At 40.7% G+C, this 23990-nt stretch overlaps 1 protein-coding gene and 6 non-coding genes across 7 annotated transcripts in view; all 7 read right to left on the bottom strand.

Moving 5' to 3' along the window:
* Positions 1-1272: 1272 nt before the first annotated feature.
* Positions 1273-1391, bottom strand: LOC143287047 (5S ribosomal RNA). The gene has a single exon (XR_013055909.1). It is a non-coding gene; the product is annotated as a 5S ribosomal RNA (ribosomal RNA).
* A 1354-nt stretch (positions 1392-2745) lies between these two features.
* Positions 2746-2864, bottom strand: LOC143287046 (5S ribosomal RNA). The gene has a single exon (XR_013055908.1). It is a non-coding gene; the product is annotated as a 5S ribosomal RNA (ribosomal RNA).
* Positions 2865-4223: 1359 nt separating this feature from the next.
* LOC143287045 (5S ribosomal RNA) lies at positions 4224-4342 on the bottom strand. The gene has a single exon (XR_013055907.1). It is a non-coding gene; the product is annotated as a 5S ribosomal RNA (ribosomal RNA).
* A 1353-nt stretch (positions 4343-5695) lies between these two features.
* Positions 5696-5814, bottom strand: LOC143287044 (5S ribosomal RNA). The gene has a single exon (XR_013055906.1). It is a non-coding gene; the product is annotated as a 5S ribosomal RNA (ribosomal RNA).
* A 1354-nt stretch (positions 5815-7168) lies between these two features.
* LOC143287061 (5S ribosomal RNA) lies at positions 7169-7287 on the bottom strand. Its single transcript, XR_013055919.1, has one exon. It is a non-coding gene; the product is annotated as a 5S ribosomal RNA (ribosomal RNA).
* Positions 7288-8640: 1353 nt separating this feature from the next.
* LOC143287060 (5S ribosomal RNA) lies at positions 8641-8759 on the bottom strand. Its single transcript, XR_013055918.1, has one exon. It is a non-coding gene; the product is annotated as a 5S ribosomal RNA (ribosomal RNA).
* A 4644-nt stretch (positions 8760-13403) lies between these two features.
* LOC143286964 (glycogen [starch] synthase-like) overlaps positions 13404-23990 on the bottom strand; it is a 35524-nt gene continuing 24937 nt past the window's right edge. Inside the window, exons 11-15 of the mRNA XM_076594948.1 lie at positions 23198-23324; positions 22619-22776; positions 20893-20994; positions 19515-19586; positions 13404-18568 (exon numbers count right to left, since the gene is read on the bottom strand). Coding sequence (XP_076451063.1) covers positions 18410-18568; positions 19515-19586; positions 20893-20994; positions 22619-22776; positions 23198-23324 — 618 coding nt within the window. The 3' untranslated portion in view covers positions 13404-18409. The remainder of the gene's footprint in view (positions 18569-19514; positions 19587-20892; positions 20995-22618; positions 22777-23197; positions 23325-23990) is intronic.

The following is a 23990-nucleotide window of genomic DNA, read 5'->3' as shown; positions in this document are numbered from 1 at the left end:
GTGTGCGATGTGTGTGTGTGTGTGTGTGTGTGTGTGTGTGTGTGTGTGTGTGAGGCACACAACACAAGTTCCAGTTGAAATTATTCCAGTTTCACCCTTATTGGAATATGGCCCGTGAATCAATCACACATTTTTTTTTGTCGAATGAACTTCGTTTTTGGCTTCGTCAGGTCTCCACTGGCACTCACCTCGGGTCTGGCATTAAAACCAACTGACCTCTTCCAAGTTCCTTGTCTTCAGTTTTTCCGTCTTAGACTTATGCATGGGTGTGAATGACTGGTGTCGGTGAAAGCGCTTTGATTTGTCTCTGCAAAACTGAGATTCAGCGCTATATGAATACTATTATTATATTACTACTGATAATCAAGTTACGAAAATAATCAATTGAGTTGATTAATCAATAGGAAAAAGATTGACGAAGTGAGTGTGCACAGATAATGACCACAACGAACAACATACGTGGACTTGAAAGAAAAAAGAAAGAAGAAAAAGAAAATATGACTGATGAACGGTGTCACTAACATCTTCTCAGATCACTTCAGTCCACATATTCTACTAGTACTGTTGTCTGTACACACGCACACACAGAGAAAAAGACAGCTACTCAGAGAGTCGGACACGCAAACACTCGATAGACTGGTGTACTATTCAGTGACTAATATGTACTATACTGGCAAAAGAGAAAATGAAGAACTTTGCTGATTTACTGTTCCATCATACGTTTCTACTTTCAGAGACAGTATGAAGCAGTATGTCACGTTACCCATGCCACGCAGAATCTAATTAATTGGCCTTCCTTACAATGATTCCGGCGGAGCTGATACGTCTTGGAATTCACTCTCAGCTTTTCATTTCCTCTCCTTTCAGAATTATTCTTTTTTTAATCTCTCTTTTATAATATAAATATATATTTTTTTGGGGGGTTGGGGGGGTGGGGGGGGGGGGGGGGGGGGGGGGGGCTTTATCAAGTTGATCAGAACTGATGAAAATAAACAATAAAGATTGATGAAGTGAGTGTGCATGTACAATGACCACAACGTAGAGCGTGTGTAGACTTGAAAGAAAAAAGCAAGAAGGAAACGAAAATGTGCAGGTGAGATATGACAGTGACTGAAGAGCTAAGTGATATAGAGGATGGCAGGTAGAAATGAATGACTTGAAAAAAGAAAAGGAAGATGAATGAGAGAGATAATGTCTGAAAAGAAAGAGAAAAGGGCAGAGTCCGGGAGAGAAAAAGAAAGTTTGAAAGAAAAAAAAATGCATAAAAAGGAATGCCAACAGCACCCGGTGTTCCCAGGCGGTCACCCATCCAAGTACTAACCGGGCCCGACGTTGCTTAACTTCGGTGATCGGACGAGAACCGGTGTTTTCAACGTGGTATGGCCGTTGGCGACTGTTGAAGGAAAATTAACCATCATGAAGCATACACTGAAGAAGCGGTCATTTTTGTCTCTTCTTTTTCGCACTTTTACTATCGCGGCTAAATGTGTACATGCTACAGTGCCACTATACACATTTACAAATCACATCATAACACAACTTGTCCAAATCTTCACCAATCTCTGCACTGACAGTTTACTTTATCTTCCTTTCTCTCCCTCTCGTGTCCCGGCTGCAAACTTGACGCCGGCTCAAACCGCCATAGTCAAATTTCAAAGACAGACACACATCTAGTCAGGCTGACAGACATACAAACAAACACACAGTCAAGCAGACAGACAGCACTTCAGACAATCATCCTATCGAACAGACCAAACATTATCGAAACCGTGAGGTCGAGTGGCCCAGCAAGTCCAAGAGACGTAACTCTTCACACGATATTATCGTACTTTCGTAGCAGTCTTTCCCCCTGATATGCTCCTGTCCTCCAGCCACCATCACCTCCCCCATTATTCTTCATATTCTCGTTTTGTTGAGAGAGAGAAAAAGGCTTGGCAGTTAACTGATGACCTCGGCGTTGTCATTGACAACATCTCCATTGGCTCCCTGTCTCACACAGAATAAAATAGAAGATCAGCACTCTATGTTATACCAAGTGTTTTCACAAATCTGCCGACCCTTCCTACTCATCTCTGTGGCTGCCTTCACCTCTACACTCCTTCTCGCTCTATACGGTCGGCTTCCCATCCGCTCTTTTTACGCATACGCATATCCAAACACTCCACTGTTGGCCGCCGTTCTTACAATTCCGGTGGAGCTGATACGTCTTCGAATTCACCCTCAGCTTTTTCATTTCCTCTCCTTTCAGAATTATTCTTTTTTTAATCTCTCTTTTATAATATATATATATACATATATAGATATATATATATATTTTTTTTAATATTTCTTTTTAGGTTTACCAATTTCAGTACAAACGAAACAACAACTTGATTTCTTTTTCTCACTGTTCTCGTATTGTACTGAGAGAGAAAAAGGCTTTATTGATGAGAACTGATGAAAATAAACAATAAATTGATTAATTAATAAAAAGATTGATGAAGTGAGTGTGCATGTACAATGACCGCAACGTAGAGCGTGCGTAGACTTGAAAGAAAAAAGCAAGAAGGAAGCGAAAATGTGCAGGTGAGATATGACAGTGACTGAAGAGCTAAGTGATATAGAGGATGGCAGGTAGAAATGAATGACTTGAAAAAAGAAAAGGAAGATGAATGAGAGAGATAATGTCTGAAAAGAAAGAGAAAAGGGCAGAGTCCGGGAGAGAAAAAGAAAGTTTGAAAGAAAAAAAAAATGCATAAAAAGGAATGCCAACAGCACCCGGTGTTCCCAGGCGGTCACCCATCCAAGTACTAACCGGGCCCGACGTTGCTTAACTTCGGTGATCGGACGAGAACCGGTGTTTTCAACGTGGTATGGCCGTTGGCGACTGTTGAAGGAAAATTAACCATCATGAAGCATACACTGAAGAAGCGGTCATTTTTGTCTCTTCTTTTTCGCACTTTTACTATCGCGGCTAAATGTGTACATGCTACAGTGCCACTATACACATTTACAAATCACATCATAACACAACTTGTCCAAATCTTCACCAATCTCTGCACTGACAGTTTACTTTATCTTCCTTTCTCTCCCTCTCGTGTCCCGGCTGCAAACTTGACGCCGGCTCAAACCGCCATAGTCAAATTTCAAAGACAGACACACATCTAGTCAGGCTGACAGACATACAAACAAACACACAGTCAAGCAGACAGACAGCACTTCAGACAATCATCCTATCGAACAGACCAAACATTATCGAAACCGTGAGGTCGAGTGGCCCAGCAAGTCCAAGAGACGTAACTCTTCACACGATATTATCGTACTTTCGTAGCAGTCTTTCCCCCTGATATGCTCCTGTCCTCCAGCCACCATCACCTCCCCCATTATTCTTCATATTCTCGTTTTGTTGAGAGAGAGAAAAAGGCTTGGCAGTTAACTGATGACCTCGGCGTTGTCATTGACAACATCTCCATTGGCTCCCTGTCTCACACAGAATAAAATAGAAGATCAGCACTCTATGTTATACCAAGTGTTTTCACAAATCTGCCGACCCTTCCTGCTCATCTCTGTGGCTGCCTTCACCTCTACACTCCTTCTCGCTCTATACGGTCGGCTTCCCATCCGCTCTTTTTACGCATACGCATATCCAAACACTCCACTGTTGGCCGCCGTTCTTACAATTCCGGTGGAGCTGATACGTCTTCGAATTCACCCTCAGCTTTTTCATTTCCTCTCCTTTCAGAATTATTCTTTTTTTAATCTCTCTTTTATAATATATATATATATATACATATATAGATATATATATATATTTTTTTTAATATTTTTTTTTCGGTTTACCAATTTCAGTACAAACGAAACAACAACTTGATTTCTTTTTCTCACTGTTCTCGTATTGTACTGAGAGAGAAAAAGGCTTTATTGATGAGAACTGATGAAAATAAACAATAAATTGATTAATTAATAAAAAGATTGATGAAGTGAGTGTGCATGTACAATGACCGCAACGTAGAGCGTGCGTAGACTTGAAAGAAAAAAGCAAGAAGGAAGCGAAAATGTGCAGGTGAGATATGACAGTGACTGAAGAGCTAAGTGATATAGAGGATGGCAGGTAGAAATGAATGACTTGAAAAAAGAAAAGGAAGATGAATGAGAGAGATAATGTCTGAAAAGAAAGAGAAAAGGGCAGAGTCCGGGAGAGAAAAAGAAAGTTTGAAAGAGAAAAAAAAATGCATAAAAAGGAATGCCAACAGCACCCGGTGTTCCCAGGCGGTCACCCATCCAAGTACTAACCGGGCCCGACGTTGCTTAACTTCGGTGATCGGACGAGAACCGGTGTTTTCAACGTGGTATGGCCGTTGGCGACTGTTGAAGGAAAATTAACCATCATGAAGCATACACTGAAGAAGCGGTCATTTTTGTCTCTTCTTTTTCGCACTTTTACTATCGCGGCTAAATGTGTACATGCTACAGTGCCACTATACACATTTACAAATCACATCATAACACAACTTGTCCAAATCTTCACCAATCTCTGCACTGACAGTTTACTTTATCTTCCTTTCTCTCCCTCTCGTGTCCCGGCTGCAAACTTGACGCCGGCTCAAACCGCCATAGTCAAATTTCAAAGACAGACACACATCTAGTCAGGCTGACAGACATACAAACAAACACACAGTCAAGCAGACAGACAGCACTTCAGACAATCATCCTATCGAACAGACCAAACATTATCGAAACCGTGAGGTCGAGTGGCCCAGCAAGTCCAAGAGACGTAACTCTTCACACGATATTATCGTACTTTCGTAGCAGTCTTTCCCCCTGATATGCTCCTGTCCTCCAGCCACCATCACCTCCCCCATTATTCTTCATATTCTCGTTTTGTTGAGAGAGAGAAAAAGGCTTGGCAGTTAACTGATGACCTCGGCGTTGTCATTGACAACATCTCCATTGGCTCCCTGTCTCACACAGAATAAAATAGAAGATCAGCACTCTATGTTATACCAAGTGTTTTCACAAATCTGCCGACCCTTCCTACTCATCTCTGTGGCTGCCTTCACCTCTACACTCCTTCTCGCTCTATACGGTCGGCTTCCCATCCGCTCTTTTTACGCATACGCATATCCAAACACTCCACTGTTGGCCGCCGTTCTTACAATTCCGGTGGAGCTGATACGTCTTCGAATTCACCCTCAGCTTTTTCATTTCCTCTCCTTTCAGAATTATTCTTTTTTAATCTCTCTTTTATAATATATATATATACATATATAGATATATATATATATTTTTTTTAATATTTCTTTTTAGGTTTACCAATTTCAGTACAAACGAAACAACAACTTGATTTCTTTTTCTCACTGTTCTCGTATTGTACTGAGAGAGAAAAAGGCTTTATTGATGAGAACTGATGAAAATAAACAATAAATTGATTAATTAATAAAAAGATTGATGAAGTGAGTGTGCATGTACAATGACCGCAACGTAGAGCGTGCGTAGACTTGAAAGAAAAAAGCAAGAAGGAAGCGAAAATGTGCAGGTGAGATATGACAGTGACTGAAGAGCTAAGTGATATAGAGGATGGCAGGTAGAAATGAATGACTTGAAAAAAGAAAAGGAAGATGAATGAGAGAGATAATGTCTGAAAAGAAAGAGAAAAGGGCAGAGTCCGGGAGAGAAAAAGAAAGTTTGAAAGAAAAAAAAAATGCATAAAAAGGAATGCCAACAGCACCCGGTGTTCCCAGGCGGTCACCCATCCAAGTACTAACCGGGCCCGACGTTGCTTAACTTCGGTGATCGGACGAGAACCGGTGTTTTCAACGTGGTATGGCCGTTGGCGACTGTTGAAGGAAAATTAACCATCATGAAGCATACACTGAAGAAGCGGTCATTTTTGTCTCTTCTTTTTCGCACTTTTACTATCGCGGCTAAATGTGTACATGCTACAGTGCCACTATACACATTTACAAATCACATCATAACACAACTTGTCCAAATCTTCACCAATCTCTGCACTGACAGTTTACTTTATCTTCCTTTCTCTCCCTCTCGTGTCCCGGCTGCAAACTTGACGCCGGCTCAAACCGCCATAGTCAAATTTCAAAGACAGACACACATCTAGTCAGGCTGACAGACATACAAACAAACACACAGTCAAGCAGACAGACAGCACTTCAGACAATCATCCTATCGAACAGACCAAACATTATCGAAACCGTGAGGTCGAGTGGCCCAGCAAGTCCAAGAGACGTAACTCTTCACACGATATTATCGTACTTTCGTAGCAGTCTTTCCCCCTGATATGCTCCTGTCCTCCAGCCACCATCACCTCCCCCATTATTCTTCATATTCTCGTTTTGTTGAGAGAGAGAAAAAGGCTTGGCAGTTAACTGATGACCTCGGCGTTGTCATTGACAACATCTCCATTGGCTCCCTGTCTCACACAGAATAAAATAGAAGATCAGCACTCTATGTTATACCAAGTGTTTTCACAAATCTGCCGACCCTTCCTACTCATCTCTGTGGCTGCCTTCACCTCTACACTCCTTCTCGCTCTATACGGTCGGCTTCCCATCCGCTCTTTTTACGCATACGCATATCCAAACACTCCACTGTTGGCCGCCGTTCTTACAATTCCGGTGGAGCTGATACGTCTTCGAATTCACCCTCAGCTTTTTCATTTCCTCTCCTTTCAGAATTATTCTTTTTTAATCTCTCTTTTATAATATATATATATATACATATATAGATATATATATATATTTTTTTAATATTTCTTTTTAGGTTTACCAATTTCAGTACAAACGAAACAACAACTTGATTTCTTTTTCTCACTGTTCTCGTATTGTACTGAGAGAGAAAAAGGCTTTATTGATGAGAACTGATGAAAATAAACAATAAATTGATTAATTAATAAAAAGATTGATGAAGTGAGTGTGCATGTACAATGACCGCAACGTAGAGCGTGCGTAGACTTGAAAGAAAAAAGCAAGAAGGAAGCGAAAATGTGCAGGTGAGATATGACAGTGACTGAAGAGCTAAGTGATATAGAGGATGGCAGGTAGAAATGAATGACTTGAAAAAAGAAAAGGAAGATGAATGAGAGAGATAATGTCTGAAAAGAAAGAGAAAAGGGCAGAGTCCGGGAGAGAAAAAGAAAGTTTGAAAGAAAAAAAAAATGCATAAAAAGGAATGCCAACAGCACCCGGTGTTCCCAGGCGGTCACCCATCCAAGTACTAACCGGGCCCGACGTTGCTTAACTTCGGTGATCGGACGAGAACCGGTGTTTTCAACGTGGTATGGCCGTTGGCGACTGTTGAAGGAAAATTAACCATCATGAAGCATACACTGAAGAAGCGGTCATTTTTGTCTCTTCTTTTTCGCACTTTTACTATCGCGGCTAAATGTGTACATGCTACAGTGCCACTATACACATTTACAAATCACATCATAACACAACTTGTCCAAATCTTCACCAATCTCTGCACTGACAGTTTACTTTATCTTCCTTTCTCTCCCTCTCGTGTCCCGGCTGCAAACTTGACGCCGGCTCAAACCGCCATAGTCAAATTTCAAAGACAGACACACATCTAGTCAGGCTGACAGACATACAAACAAACACACAGTCAAGCAGACAGACAGCACTTCAGACAATCATCCTATCGAACAGACCAAACATTATCGAAACCGTGAGGTCGAGTGGCCCAGCAAGTCCAAGAGACGTAACTCTTCACACGATATTATCGTACTTTCGTAGCAGTCTTTCCCCCTGATATGCTCCTGTCCTCCAGCCACCATCACCTCCCCCATTATTCTTCATATTCTCGTTTTGTTGAGAGAGAGAAAAAGGCTTGGCAGTTAACTGATGACCTCGGCGTTGTCATTGACAACATCTCCATTGGCTCCCTGTCTCACACAGAATAAAATAGAAGATCAGCACTCTATGTTATACCAAGTGTTTTCACAAATCTGCCGACCCTTCCTACTCATCTCTGTGGCTGCCTTCACCTCTACACTCCTTCTCGCTCTATACGGTCGGCTTCCCATCCGCTCTTTTTACGCATACGCATATCCAAACACTCCACTGTTGGCCGCCGTTCTTACAATTCCGGTGGAGCTGATACGTCTTCGAATTCACCCTCAGCTTTTTCATTTCCTCTCCTTTCAGAATTATTCTTTTTTTAATCTCTCTTTTATAATATATATATATACATATATAGATATATATATATATTTTTTTTAATATTTCTTTTTAGGTTTACCAATTTCAGTACAAACGAAACAACAACTTGATTTCTTTTTCTCACTGTTCTCGTATTGTACTGAGAGAGAAAAAGGCTTTATTGATGAGAACTGATGAAAATAAACAATAAATTGATTAATTAATAAAAAGATTGATGAAGTGAGTGTGCATGTACAATGACCGCAACGTGGAGCGTGCGTAGACTTGAAAGAAAAAAGCAAGAAGGAAGCGAAAATGTGCAGGTGAGATATGACAGTGACTGAAGAGCTAAGTGATATAGAGGATGGCAGGTAGAAATGAATGACTTGAAAAAAGAAAAGGAAGATGAATGAGAGAGATAATGTCTGAAAAGAAAGAGAAAAGGGCAGAGTCCGGGAGAGAAAAAGAAAGTTGGAAAGAAAAAAAAAAGCATAAAAAGGAATGCCAACAGCACCCGGTGTTCCCAGGCGGTCACCCATCCAAGTACTAACCGGGCCCGACGTTGCTTAACTTCGGTGATCGGACGAGAACCGGTGTTTTCAACGTGGTATGGCCGTTGGCGACTGTTGAAGGAAAATTAACCATCATGAAGCATACACTGAAGAAGCGGTCATTTTTGTCTCTTCTTTTTCGCACTTTTACTATCGCGGCTAAATGTGTACATGCTACAGTGCCACTATACACATTTACAAATCACATCATAACACAACTTGTCCAAATCTTCACCAATCTCTGCACTGACAGTTTACTTTATCTTCCTTTCTCTCCCTCTCGTGTCCCGGCTGCAAACTTGACGCCGGCTCAAACCGCCATAGTCAAATTTCAAAGACAGACACACATCTAGTCAGGCTGACAGACATACAAACAAACACACAGTCAAGCAGACAGACAGCACTTCAGACAATCATCCTATCGAACAGACCAAACATTATCGAAACCGTGAGGTCGAGTGGCCCAGCAAGTCCAAGAGACGTAACTCTTCACACGATATTATCGTACTTTCGTAGCAGTCTTTCCCCCTGATATGCTCCTGTCCTCCAGCCACCATCACCTCCCCCATTATTCTTCATATTCTCGTTTTGTTGAGAGAGAGAAAAAGGCTTGGCAGTTAACTGATGACCTCGGCGTTGTCATTGACAACATCTCCATTGGCTCCCTGTCTCACACAGAATAAAATAGAAGATCAGCACTCTATGTTATACCAAGTGTTTTCACAAATCTGCCGACCCTTCCTACTCATCTCTGTGGCTGCCTTCACCTCTACACTCCTTCTCGCTCTATACGGTCGGCTTCCCATCCTGCTCTTTTTACGCATACGCATATCCAAACACTCCACTGTTGGCCGCCGTTCTTACAATTCCGGTGGAGCTGATACGTCTTCACCCTCAGCTTTTTCATTTCCTCTCCTTTCAAAATTATTCTTTTTTTAATCTGTCTTTTATAATATATATATATATTTCTTTTTTCAGGTTTACCAATTTCAGTACAAACGAAACAACAACTTGATTTCTTTTTCTTACTGTTCTCGTATTGTACTGAGAGAGAAAAAGGCTTTATTGATGAGAACTGATGAAAATAAACAAGAAATTGATTAATTGAGAGAGAGAGAGAGAGAGTGTGTGTGTGTGTGTGTGTAAGATTTAGCACGGATAATATGTTTATGTTATATGAATTGTAATACATAAATAGAGAAGGAATTTAATCAGCTGTGTGTGTTAATCAACTGCTGGTTGCAATTTCTTTTCTTTTCGTTTCGTTTTTAATGATTTTTAATGATTATTTTTATTAATGATTATTTTCACACACACATACACACACAAAGGCAACCACACATACGAACGCACGCGCGCGCTCGCTCATATATATTGTTTGACCTCGATATGTTATGACCCACCCGTAAATTGAAGCCCCCCTCCTTCCCCCAACCCCATCCCCCGCCCCAACCTTCGGCCCAGCTGCCGCATTGTGCTTTGATCCCGCTGCCTGAAACAGGCTTCCAAACTTTTTATGGGCCACTTTTATGGCAGTTTATGATAGCCCATCTTGGAGCGACGCATCCCAAATGAGAAGGGGCCGACGAGGAGACGTGTGTCATGGTGGGGTAAAATCAGTCATACACATAAAAGTTAATTCAAACATGTACATGAGTGAATGTGAGGGTTGTGGCCCTAAAACACTGAAACAGCAGATACAATGAATGATGCTCTCATAATGTCGAAACTTCTTTCTGCTGCCAAACGCCACAGAATCCCAAACTGATCTTGATTCAAACCCACAACTTTTTCTTTCTTTTCTTTTTTTTTTTTTTTGATGTCCCATCTTCTGTGGCATTCCAGTGGCATCACTTCACTTCAAAGCCACTAATCTCAAATCCCCCCCACACAGCCACACCCACATCATTCCCAGTTGTCAATTTGTGATACTATGTCCACATCAACATGGTGTCTGGTCCCATGGTCAGTATTTATACATACTTCTTTCTTACTTTTGGTTCAGTTATTGTGTAATTCATAGCCATTGATTAAAATTCATGTAAGCCACTGGATGTTCGTTACCTTCCAGGAATACACATTATGCTGGTATGCATAAGAGAGGAAGAGACAGATAAAGACGGTGTCAGGAAATGATAATATCACACCAGAAATGCATTTCTTCAAATGCAGTCCTGAATGCTGAATTGCTGGTTAATCTAGTGATTGTGTGCCTTTAAACTATGTTGGAATTTGATGGTTGCTGCCTAAGCTAAGTCTGATGCATTGCTTATTATTATGCTATGTTCTTGTCCTCTTGACCGCCACAGATTCTAATTTCATATATGAGAGTGAAAATGAACTAGATGAAAGATACTTGGAAAGGTCCCATCTAATAACCAGTATCCCCAAATTGGCTGTTTCTATATCGATGCAGAAATGAAGATCAGCTGAAGCCTACTTCTTTCATAAAGCTTGGAATCAATACACATTTCACATGTTTGTTTTGTAATGTACAAGATCAAGAGCTCTGCAGGTCTTGGTGTATGTAGCATTTTGATTTGTTTTGCAAAAAAATAATAAATACGGGGTTAAAAGAAAAAAAGAAAAACAAAATCAAGCACTTTCCGGTAATTATAAATATCTGCTAAAGATAATTTTCACTTTTCTATAATAAGCCTTATCATCAGTATTGTTGATGTTATTAATACTATTATTATTATCTGTGTCAACAGCATTTCTATTTGCATAGTGTGTCTGCAAATTGTAGTGGATTTCAAGTATGCTATACACACATTTTGCTGATAATTTTTTTGTAGTTGTAATTGTAGTTTAACTAAGCCACTGAATGTCTTGTAAGGTGAAGCTGATACAAAACAAAAATCAAGATTAAGTAGTCATTTTAGCAGACTTATTCTTAACAACAGATGAAAAGCTGAATCACAGTATTGACTGATCCATTCTGTGACAAACTTAAACATGATAAAGTAGTATATTACTGAGATTTCTCAGACACACAGTCAAGGCAAAATCTCTTTTAATCCATGGTAGTGTAATGGCATCAGAATTGGAATGGTTGAGTTCTACTTCAAGTCACCACTTTTGTTGATAAAGCAGCAAACCACAAAAACTCTGTTTCAAAATAAATGAACTGCGGGAGAGGTGTGCAACATGTGAAGGGGTCGTGAATTTCCTACCTGCTTTAACCCTTGACATGTGCTGACAAGAATGCTTGTCAGTTAAGGGCTGTCACCTCAGTGAGATAGGACATGAGTTTCCAGGTCAGTATGTCAGTCACCATTCTTCATTTGGACTTCTTCCTGTTGGGCTTGTATTTTGTTGCTTTAGCAACCCTTAAAAGCGTAAAATGTGCACATCATATTCATACTGAAATAGATTAATAACAGTTCAGCAGGCAGGGGTTAAACAAGTGCAAGTGGGATGGGGAGTGAGGGAAGCAGAATGTCTGTGATGGTTCTTTTTTTAAGACTGCAGCAACATTTTCATTAGGAGTGGACCGTTTATGAGTTTACACTGCTCTTCCGAGCATGTGATCATAAACAAGGTAGTACCCTTGTTTTTCTGTCTACTAGTGAACATATTTTACAAACTGGATTTTTCAACAGGTTGTTGATATGAGCATCTCTCTTGTTGCTGAGGAATCTTTTAAGTGTGCAAAGTGCATGCTGCACAATGGACCCAAATATATCTTCTCGTTTGAAAGACTAGCATCCAAACTACCAATGAAGGTCCATGTTGATCCTCGTAAATCCTGTGGACACTCCTTTCCTAGTCAGGTGCTTCATAGGCTGCTGCTCAAGACTGCTTTAAAAGTCCTATAGCCATTTACAGCCATAAGAGCAATGAATTCATATCCACTATGTCTAAGGCTCGGCACAGGAAAATGGGGCACAATCCTCTCCTTTTGCTGCCATAACCTTCTCCAACTGAAGTCAGGTACCCATCCTCACTTGGAAGAAGTGAAGAAAATTGGAGCAAAGTACATCAATACCTCAAAACACAACAGCATGCCGAATGGGGTTTCTAACTCTGATCACTGCTGAACACTGGATCAGAAGTCCAACACCTGATTCTGCCACGGCGCCTCCCTAAAAGTATACAGGTGAAAGTGACAGTTCAAAATCTTCCCTCAGTTCAAAATCTTCCCTTCTGATACAACAGTACATTTCTTAGCTCTGCCTTGTATAATTCACATCAAGCCGCCTTCCTGTGCTGAGCCCTAGACACAGTGGATATGAATTCACTGCCCCAATCACTGTAAAAACGCTTTGGGACCATTAACATTTTCTTAAATAATTCATAGACCGGGCAACAAAGTGAGCATGCTACTAACAAAATCAACACCACAACATTTTTTTTTTTTTTTTGACAATCTGCAGCTTTTAATTAATTTGCAATACATACTTGTTTGTAGGTTCAGTTTCCGACAACAACCTACCCACTCTTCCAACAGCATTACACAATGTTCTACCAGCAAATACACCAACGCTACACTGCTGGACAGAAACACACTCACTCGGGGAAGCAGATGATATATCAATGAAGGAAGTTGACAGGTGGGGATGGGGGGAGGGGGGCTTGGACCTATAAAGGATTGAAAAAACAAAACAAAAAAATAAATAAAACAAAAAGTAAACAACCCCAAAACACAAACCAGCAATGCAAAAATTTGTCAAACAAACAATCTGACGATAGATTCAAATATAGTTAATAATTCTATGGATGTGATACAAGGGATATATACTAGTACGTTTTCTGAGTAAACATGTTCAAGGACACACACGTATCAGATTAGGCAAAGACAGATTATATTACAGAGATTTTGGATGAAGACTTCACATCAAGTTACAAAACCAACATCCAAGCTTCTTGCTGTGTAAAAAATAGGAAATGCAAACAGAACTCCTCATGCCAGTTTGGAAGAAAGGGTAGACAAAGAGCAAGAAAGAGACAAAATACAATAGAACAAACAGAATATTGCCAACACTGTCTCATACAACCAGTACTAGTAGAGAAAAAAAATTTTTTCCCCTGTTCCTTCCTCCCATAAATTTTCAGGACTGAAAATACTTTGCTCAGTTTTCAAAAAGAAATTTCCAAATACACAAAACAAAGTATAAAGGTTCACACACAATTCCTGACCTTAAAAATAAATAAATAAAAAAAGGTTCACATTATCCCATCTTTTACCCATCCCTTTTAATGTTCCTGATATGATTGGCATATTTGCGACTTTTGACAATTTCAGTGTCATTTCATTCCATCAAGCTTTCTTCTCCTAGAACCTCTTATGGTTGTGTGTGAAACAAAAAAACAGAAAACAAAAACAAAATCATAGGATTTGTAAAAACTGAGGTAAAGACTATCAGCAAAGAAAAAAAAGGAAAAAAAGAAAAAGAAAAAAAAAAGGACAAAAATCTTCATGCATTATAAAAATAGTAACTTCTTAATCTTTTACCATGAGTAATAGAAGCCTTTATTAGACATGAAAGCAAAACAAAAAACAAAAAAAAGTAATCAAAAACAACATGAAAATTGATAACTTCACAACTCCTTACAGTATTTTTTTTTTTCTGTGACCGGAATCTTTCTTAGAACTACAGATTATGTGACTGAGGTAGCACGATATTATGGATGCAAGTTGTCTGGAATTTCTGGCTGATCAGGATATCCTGAGCTACTGTCTCAACATAAAGCCTTTCACATGGCTGAGATCTCTTCTATATGCCTCCAAAAGACAACATGCCCTGAAACTGAGACCACAAAGAAAACTTAATACTGATAAGGTGTTTTTAAATAGTAAAAAAACAACAAAAACGTTTGCTATAAAAAGCTTCATAACATTCGAACTTTGCCGATTATGTAAATTTTCAAAAACCAATAAAAGTTGTAATGGTTTAGGAAAAGTATGGTTGTACAGAGGAAGAAAAGTGACAGAAGATGCACAGAAAGACAGACATAGAGGTGAAAAGAAACACAAATCAAGAGAAAGAGAGGGTGGGAGATGGATATGGGACAGAGAGAAAGAGAGAGAGATCACATCTTGTGGAAAAGACGACTGAATCCATCATAATCACATCTTGTGGAAAAGACGATTGAATCCATCATATCATGGTATTGGGTAAACAAATCAACGCTTAAAAGGTACATATGCACAACTCTTAGTGTTAGTTCAGGCCACATGCATTAAAACACAAGCAGTAACACACTCTTAAATGCGTAAATGTTCATCATATGGATGAAGGCGATAGGTTCATAAGAAGAACATGGATGTTGGATCAGTGCATTTCTTGCAAAAAAAATTTCTGATCTGTACTCAGGAGGGAAGAAAGCACATGCATGTGTACATGCAATAATGAACACATTAACAGGCACAAAAAAAAAACAGGACTCGCTGAAAGAAGATATTTTGGAATTGTTCCTTCATATGCTTTTGAACAGCATTTCAGTTTATGGATATCAGCCCTCGCCCTGATTAACATTCCCCATTCTAAAACCCAGTTTCTATGGGGCATTTCTTTCCAAAGTTTTTCAACGTCATCATTCCCTCATCCTCACTGAATTCTCACTTCCCTGGTCTAAATCCCACTGGCAATCTGGTTTTAAAAACAAGGAAGGAAAGTCAGATAAACAGCTGCAATTTAAAAAAAAATTAAAGCCTGCATGGGTTAAACAAAGGGTTGTTGTAATGTACAATGACTGAGACAGAAGACACTGACTTTCACTTACATCTTCTTTTTTTAACAATAAACTGGGGAAACAGAACGCAGATTGATTCAAATGGCACTGAGACGACATCTTCAAGAAATTCTCGATGCAAAGTGAGTCTTCAAAATGACTGGTGATGGAAGACACAGAAGATGTGACATAAAGGACTGTCCAGGACTGTCATCTGCTATCTGCTGTCAGCTCCTTCTCAGCAATCCTTGTACCCAGCGTGAAACAAGAAGGCCTCACCGCGAGAAGGAAACCGATTCAAGAGAAAACTGAAGTGAAAAAAAAAGAAAAGAAATATATGGAAAACAACGGTATAAGTATGGAAAGGGTGGAGGTGAGACAACTAAAACCTGGCAGACCTGCAAACAGTTGACTGAAAGAATGACAATTCAGTGCTGAAGAAAGGTAATTGCTCTGATTGGCTGAGCAGATGGCGGGCCTGGTGGAGGTGTTTTAGCACTGCATTAGCTGAGAAATGTGGCCAAAAGCAAACCAATAGTCCCAGTCTGCGCAGTTTGACGTGGTACAGTATATGACATGACATCAATATGAGCCATTTTCTTTCACAACCCCTTTTCACTGTCACTCCTGTGACTGAAATGACAAGAGACGGAACCAACAGCAGGCAGGAATGGCTGCAACTAACTCTGCATGAAAAGAGTTATATCTCTTTTGCGTGTGGTAGAGTCAGGGAAATATAATCCACCATTTAGATACTTTCTTTCCCATTGTATGCATAGTTGCTTTTTACAAAAAAAAGAAAAAAAAAAGTTGCAGAATTTTAGATGAAACAGAAAAAACCCCATCTTAAACACTGGAAAAAAAGACTGAGATTAGACAGAGATGCAAAGAGAGAGTTTTGGTGTCTTAGTAAATACTGAATCTGAGATGATTCTCCCAGCAAAATGGCAGAGATTGCCATATTTTTCAAAATAAATTTCAACTGTATAGGAAGCAAAATTCCCCCAAACACAATCCCAACAATAAGAAAAAATGTTTGGATGAAAAGATGAACGATTCCAAACATTAATTTGTCTAAATACCAAACACAGAAAGCAAACCAGTGGTTTTCGTGCAAAAAGCATTTCATGGCACCCAAGGACCTGCTCGACTATTCAGGCATCACAAGCACACTCACAAATCATTTTTCCCCAAGCGAAAAGAGATCACACACTATTTGAAAGATAATTATATTTCAAAGGAAAGGACAGGGGAAGAGTGATAGAATACCTTGGAAACTAAACGCCTGTATGATTGTCTGGAAAAAAAAAATTTCACTGGTCAGATTTGCTTATGCCCATTAAAGAATGGTGATGCAAGGGCTTCACATAGACTACACATTCATTACATCAACGTTCAAGATATAATATCAACTATTAAAAAAAATGTAAAATACTACACATTCTGTCAGACAACTGACACAAAGAGACATGGTCCAACTTTTACATCTTCCACTATTTTATTTCCCAGAAATTACAGCACAGGTTTAAAAAAACCCAAAAAAACACACACACAGAAGAAGAAAAAATGAAATAAAAATTAACAGACAGCAAAAAAAGATGAATGAGGAGGAGTAAAAAGCTCAAACACCTGACCAAACTACAAAGATGAGAAAAAGCAAAAACCTGTAACAAACTAACTGAACCAAGCATTGCAAAAAAGGAGTTTCTGTGCCTTTGCTCCCCCCACATGACTTTCATTTAGAAACAGCGGCAGCATACTGTCCATTATCAACACAGATATGTCAACAAGTTCATTTCTCATTCTAAATCAGTGACCAGAATCTTTACCATCTGAAATCAGGTGGCGAAGCCAAAATCATGGGGAACATGTTGGGTTTTCTTCTTCAAGAGCAAGGTAAATCGTGGGAGGAAAGTATACCATGGTGCTCACTACTTCATCATCCACCATAAGAACATGTTCAAGGATAAAAAAATAAAACAAAAATTGAGAGAGAGAGAGAGAGAGAGACGGGAATCTATGGGGGTTAAGCAGGTACACGGGGCACATAAACGGACAAGTTATTTTCCCAAGGAACATAATGCTGTCAATCGTAAGCATCCCGACTGCTGTTCTGTTTAAATATCACAAACAGTTAAGAACAATTCTAGCTCAGTTGTGTAGTATAAGGATTTGCAGAAAGACATTATGTAATGAAGGAATGGGTAAAGTTATACCCTGTTAAGAGAACAAGCACACATTCAAAAGCTCGAGTAGTATATGTATGCACCATTAGAAAAGAAAAAGAAAAAAAGGGAAACCAGCACATGCAGGTTAATATTTGTTGTTGATTTCTAAGTGTGTGACTACTTGTTTCATTTTTATATGAATCACACTACAGTAATAAATCGTTCACACAGAAATGACAAGACTGTCTATACATAAAACCATGTCATCATGATTAAATTGATTTGGTGCAAACCAGTAGATATCTGGACCGTTTTGTTACAGTTACATTTTCTTGTTTCAGAGTGCAAGTCACACAGCAAAATAGATTCCTGACATTCTATCTCTCATGAACTGTGGTGAATCTGTAGATAACATAAAGCAACTGCCTGTCAGCATGCATGCATGTACGTGTGCAGATCCACACAGAAGGGTTTTCCCTATGCACCTACACATGCCTGAACATCCAACGCTTTTCCTATGCATTTACCGTGCCCACACACACACTAACACACCAAAAACAATGATTTCCCTGTATGTTTTTAAATGTGCCCACGCCTCATCTCGAAAAAGCCGGCTTTCCGCTCTTTCTGTGTGCTACAACCCGCTCCACACTTGCTGTTCCAACAACTGTCTTCCTTCAGTTTAAATAGTCACGCATTAAGTAAGACCCCTGGGTACCCCGTGTGCCTTCACAGCCATTCACAGTGGAAAGTCTTCATGCACAATGGCGATGGTGGTGGTGGTGGTGGTGGTTCAGACCCCTGCTCAGGCTGTGTTGGCCCTCACGGTGGAACTACCCTGGCTGATACTCAGAGACACCGGCGGCGCCGGTAGTCAATGCCTCAGCCCCAGCTCCCTCTGCTCCTCCAGATCCTCCTCCTCATCGTAGGGCGGCACTTCGTCCTCGTTGTCCGAGGGCAGGGGGGTGGAGGAGCGAGAGTGGGAGGGGGAGGGTGGGGCGGAAGCAGGCTTCGTGTACTTGAAGCTCTTCTCCTGTTGAGGCACACACACACAATCAGAACACAGTAAAGTTCAGTCCTGGACAATATATATCTCTCTCTATATATATATCTTGTTTTTTGCCTCCACACAAAATCAAAATGCTTTTCAATTCAGTCCTGGATTATTTATTTATTTATTCATCTGTTGTTGCTTCCTGCCTCCTCAAATAATCAGAATGCATTTCAATTCAGTCCTGGATCATTCATTTATTCATCTATCGTTGTTTCCTGGCCCCTCACACAATCAGAATGCATTTCAATTCAGTCCCGTATTATGTATTCACTTATCTATCTATCCATCTATCTGCATGTATATATATAAACTTTTTTGCATGCAGCTCAGCCGAGCAACTACACAGGGTGACAACAAGTTTTGAAAGAAGTCATGAAACTAAACATCAGAACAAAGTAATGCCAAACTAAAAAAAACAAGCAAACCCCGCCCCCCAACTTTTTTTTGTTTTCTTAAACTTAAAAGCTAACAGAATTAAATAACTGTCATAATATATCCAACCATCCTTGGAAATCTCCATTATGGGTGATTCCACAACATCACTCAACAATGGGTTAAGAAACAAATAAACACACCTGAAAAAAAAAAAAATCAATATAACACAGCACAGGAAAATCGCACAAAAAAATGCATGCACAATTATTCTTCTGACGACACCTGGTTCTCTTTGGTGTTAGTGATTACTTCAGATCAAAACAGTCAAAATATACAGCCAGTTTATTTCAAATTCCTTTCCAAAGGCAAGCACACAAGTTGCTCACACTCTGCCCTTATTCCCTCAAGATTCACACATGTTGTCATGCAGCAAATTGTTATTATGATTTAAAAAAAATTTATAATGATTTAATTTGCTTCTTTTGTTTTCAAAATATATAAAGACAAACTACTTTTTTTTTTCCAAAATACATAAAGACAAACTACTCACAGAGACGTTGTCGTCATTCATGTGATCTGGATGCGTCCTCGCCATGGCATAGTTGCGAGCCTTCCGGTAGTACTGTGGAAATACAATGAAACATCTGTATTCTTTTCTTTTGTAGCTAAAAGCCCAGTTGACCACACAGGGCCATGTCAGGGCTGCAAAACTGTAGTAAGAGTCCCACAGACCCCCCTCCACACACACACACACACAAATATATAAAAATTAACAGATTAACAGGCACACAAAACCAAAAACTGCCATCTGGCATCTAACACAATATTCAAGGCTTTCTTTAAAAAAAAAAAAAAAAATTAAGGCTTATAGGTAAATGTATGAGCAAGGCAGAAAATATATATATATAAAAAAAAGAAGATGAGAAATACTGTTTACACTGAAAGTGCCCCTGGCATTCCCATGGGGGTAATATAAAACATACACCACCCCCAGATCCATTATTTCCAGAAAAAAAACAACCTTTCAGGGTATCCGAGAGCCATATGAAGTACTGGATGAATATAAGTTATTTGATGAGGTGCACAATATTGTATGGACGCTTTTTCAATTTCACTCAAACTTGTACCGCGACAACATCCTATAATCCTGAATATGATCAGGACCTGACATTGTTGATCAGACTATGTGGAACAAATTATTTCTGTGTATTTATTGATGGTGTGTATGGAAAAACAACAAACAAATCTATCTATATCTCTCATGGGCATACCCCCCCCCCCCCTCCACATCCCCCCACCCCTCCCCCTTAAAACGTTTTCTCTCTCTCACACACAAAAACTTGCACTCATGAACACACACACACACACACACACACTCTCGTCCATACACACATGTCTGAACATTACGCAAAAATATTCTTGTCAAATTACATAACTGTTCTACTTCTCTCTTTCTCAAACATATTAGGTGAAATGCACTCATATACTCTCACAGTCACACAGACAAGCTTCCTAACATTTCTGTCTAACCCACAACTGTCTGTAACAAAGTAAGAAAAGAGACGATAAAAGAAGAAAAAAACATATCAAGCTTGACTTAAAAACAGCAACATTAAATATGTATATGACATGCATATATATAAAAGCACTGCACAATATCACTTAAAAAACCATTGTAATTAATACAACATAATAAATTACATTACTGAAAACTATGAAATGTAACATTAAGCATGTCATGCTGCACATTCAATGTGCACGTTGCCATTTATTTTCAGCTTGGTGATAAAAAAACCAAACCCAAAACCAAAAAAAGCCCAAATCATTTTAGAAGCTAACACAGAGTACAACATATGCATGCACTTTCCCACTTACTCCCAATGAAACACACACACACACACACACACACACAAACTCATGTAACTCACAACGCCTAGGTTCCTCCAGTCCAGCAGTTCACTCAGACGCTCCGTTCGGTTTCTCTGGATGATGCGTTGCCGTCTCGACAAACACGTGAAGTCAAACATGTACTGAAATACAAACACAATGAGATTGCATCACAGCCAAATCTAACAGAGAATACTAAACTAGAAAATCTGGTCCCTCTCACAGTGGAGAGGTGGCCTAGTGGTCAAGTGCCCCACTAGGAAGCAAGTGTCCACAGGTTCGAGTCCCAACTACAGACTCGAATCTTTACTCCCCACTCCACTCGACCTTGAGTGATGGTATGGACACCAATTATTCAGATGAGATGATAATCTGAGGTTCCATATCCTGTATGCACAGCACACGTAAAAGAAACCACAGCAACGAAAGGGTTGCCCCTGGCAAAATTCTGTCGAAAAATCCACTTCTGATAGTAAAGCAAAAATGCTTGCAGGCTGGGCAAAACCCCCCAAAAAAACCCAACATATTTGTGGAGCTGCACTATGACCACATGCTCTTCCAGGGTGAGAGAAGCCATAATTTCTTACAGAGAAATCTAATGTGACAAGAAGTAATACAATACAAACCCTCCCAATCCCTCATCCCCTACCCTCTGCATCCCTAATCTCACCCCCAACATTCCCACTCTCCCCTAATCTCACCCCCAACCTTCCCACTCTCCCCTAATCTCACCCCCAACATTCCCACTCTCCCCTAATCTCACCCCCAACATTCCCACTCTCCCCTAATCTCACCCCCCGCCTTCCACTCTCTCCCACCCCCAGCATCACCCCCAAACCTCCCACTCTCTACCACCCCCAGCATCACCCCCAAACCTACCACTCTATACCACCCCCAGCATCACCCCCAAACCTCCCACTCTCTACCACCCCCAGCATCACCCCCAAACCTACCACTCTATACCACCCCCAGCATCACCCCCAAGCCTCCCACTCTCTACCACCCCCAGCATCACCCCCAAACCTCCCACTACCACCCCCAGCATCACCCCCAAGCCTCCCACTCTCTACCACCCCCAGCATCACCCCCAAGCCTCCCACTCTCTACCACCCCCAGCATCACCCCCAAACCTCCCACTCTCTACCACCCCCAGCATCACCCCCAAACCTACCACTCTATACCACCCCCAGCATCACCCCCAAACCTCCCACTCTCTCCCACCCCCAGCATCACCCCCAAACCTCCCACTCTCTACCACCCCCAGCATCACCCCCAAACCTCCCACTCTCTACCACCCGCAGCATCACCCCCAAGCCTCCCACTCCCACCCCCAGCATCACCCCCAAACCTCCCACTCTCTCCCACCCCCAGCATCACCCCAAGCCTTCCATCCCCCACCTCACTGCCAAGCCTCCCACTCTCTCATCCCAATCCCAAAACTCACCCCCACCCTCCCACCCCCCACCTCACTGCCAAGCCTCCCACTCTCTCATCCCAATCCCAAAACTCACCCCCACCCTCCCACCCCCCACCTCACTGCCAAGCCTCCCACTCTCTCATCCCAATCCCAAAACTCACCCCCACCCTCCCACTCTCTCATCCAAACCTCACCCCCACCCATCACACTCTCATCCCCAACCTCACCCCCAACCCTCCCACTCTCTCATCCCAAACCTCACCCTCAACCCCTCCTACCATCTCACCACAAAACCTCTCTCACCCCCAAGCCTCCGTGAAGCAGTGGAAGGCTGCAGACCACGGGCTTACCTGGGCCAGCTCCTTGATGGAGTCCTCAGAACCCTTGTAGTGGCGGTCCACGATGTAGATGCCGTAGGACTTGGGGTCCTGGATGTGATCCTGCATGAAGCAGCCAAAGCCCGACAGGTTGGTGGTAATGCTGGGAATCCCCATCACTGTGCACTCCGCTGAAACACACACACACACATGCTGAAATAAGACTGACTTGGATAACAAGTGGCAATGTCATGGCGAGAAAACAAAATAAGACTGCTGAGTCTGTAAAACTGACAAAGAAAGAAAGTCTGCAAACCCCCCCCCAAAAAAAAACACACCATGGGTTGTGAAATAAGACTGACTTTGAAAAGAAGTGGCCGTTGTTTCTGATCATAGTTCCTTCTTCAGGAACTGAGGTAAGCGTAATTAGTAAATAACGGCGGAGGTAAAGGCAAGATTTAATAGAAATCATGAGTATTATTATCCAGCAGAAAAAAAAAAGCAAAGACTGGGCAGAGATGTGAGTACACATCAGGCTATAGACAATCAAAGGAAAGAGTCACAAGAGGTGACATCACAGACCAAAGGGAAAAGAAAATGAGGGTCTCTCACCAGGAGTGTAACCCCAGGGCTCGTAGTAGGATGGGAACACGCCCAGATGGCAGCCACGGACAAAGTCCTCATAGTCCAGGCCAAACAGTGGGTTTGTCGAGTTGAGAAACTCTGGGTGGAAGATCACCTGAGAGACAATGTATTCCTTCACATCAGCACTGACACAGCGCTTTGTCATCATGTCCTCACCGATAACCTTTTACCAACTTAGTTTGCTGAGCAGGTTCTGGTTTCTTTCACTTTTAATTCAATAATGAAATAAAAAGAAAGAAATAAACAAAAACATTCATTAACTAATTATCAATAATAATACTAAGGTATTTACATTGAGCTGAATTTTGTGCAAAGGCAAATCAAAGCACTAACATGCCATTCACCCCAAAGGCAAAAAAAAAAAAAGAAGGAAAAACACGCAGTACAGACATGAGCTGAAAACAGAATGAGAATGTCCGAAATAATTTTCTGAACTCCACAAACGGCCTTCCATCTTCTGGTAATATTTGTACAAACTGATAATGAACCTTATTTAAAAAACAAAAAACCCCAATAAATATAGCACACAAAGTTCCCTTTGAAAGCATGTGCATGGACATATGTGTGTATGTATAAAGACGTAAGTTTATGTGTATGCCAGCATATACATATGAGTCTGTGCATATGTATGTGTGTAGGTGTTGTTTTTTGGGGGGGTGTTTTTTGTTTGTTTTTTTGTTTTCTTGTAAACTGTTGCTACTGTTTCTCAAGGTCACTTTACATTTTAACTACCTATTTCCTATTTGTGTAGTCATTTTTA

The sequence above is a fragment of the Babylonia areolata genome, chromosome 10 (assembly GCF_041734735.1).
Source record: "Babylonia areolata isolate BAREFJ2019XMU chromosome 10, ASM4173473v1, whole genome shotgun sequence".
NCBI classification, from domain to species: Eukaryota; Metazoa; Mollusca; class Gastropoda; order Neogastropoda; family Buccinidae; genus Babylonia; species Babylonia areolata.
The sequence above is the reverse complement of the archived record's forward strand: the minus strand, read 5'-3'. Positions and strand labels throughout refer to the sequence as shown.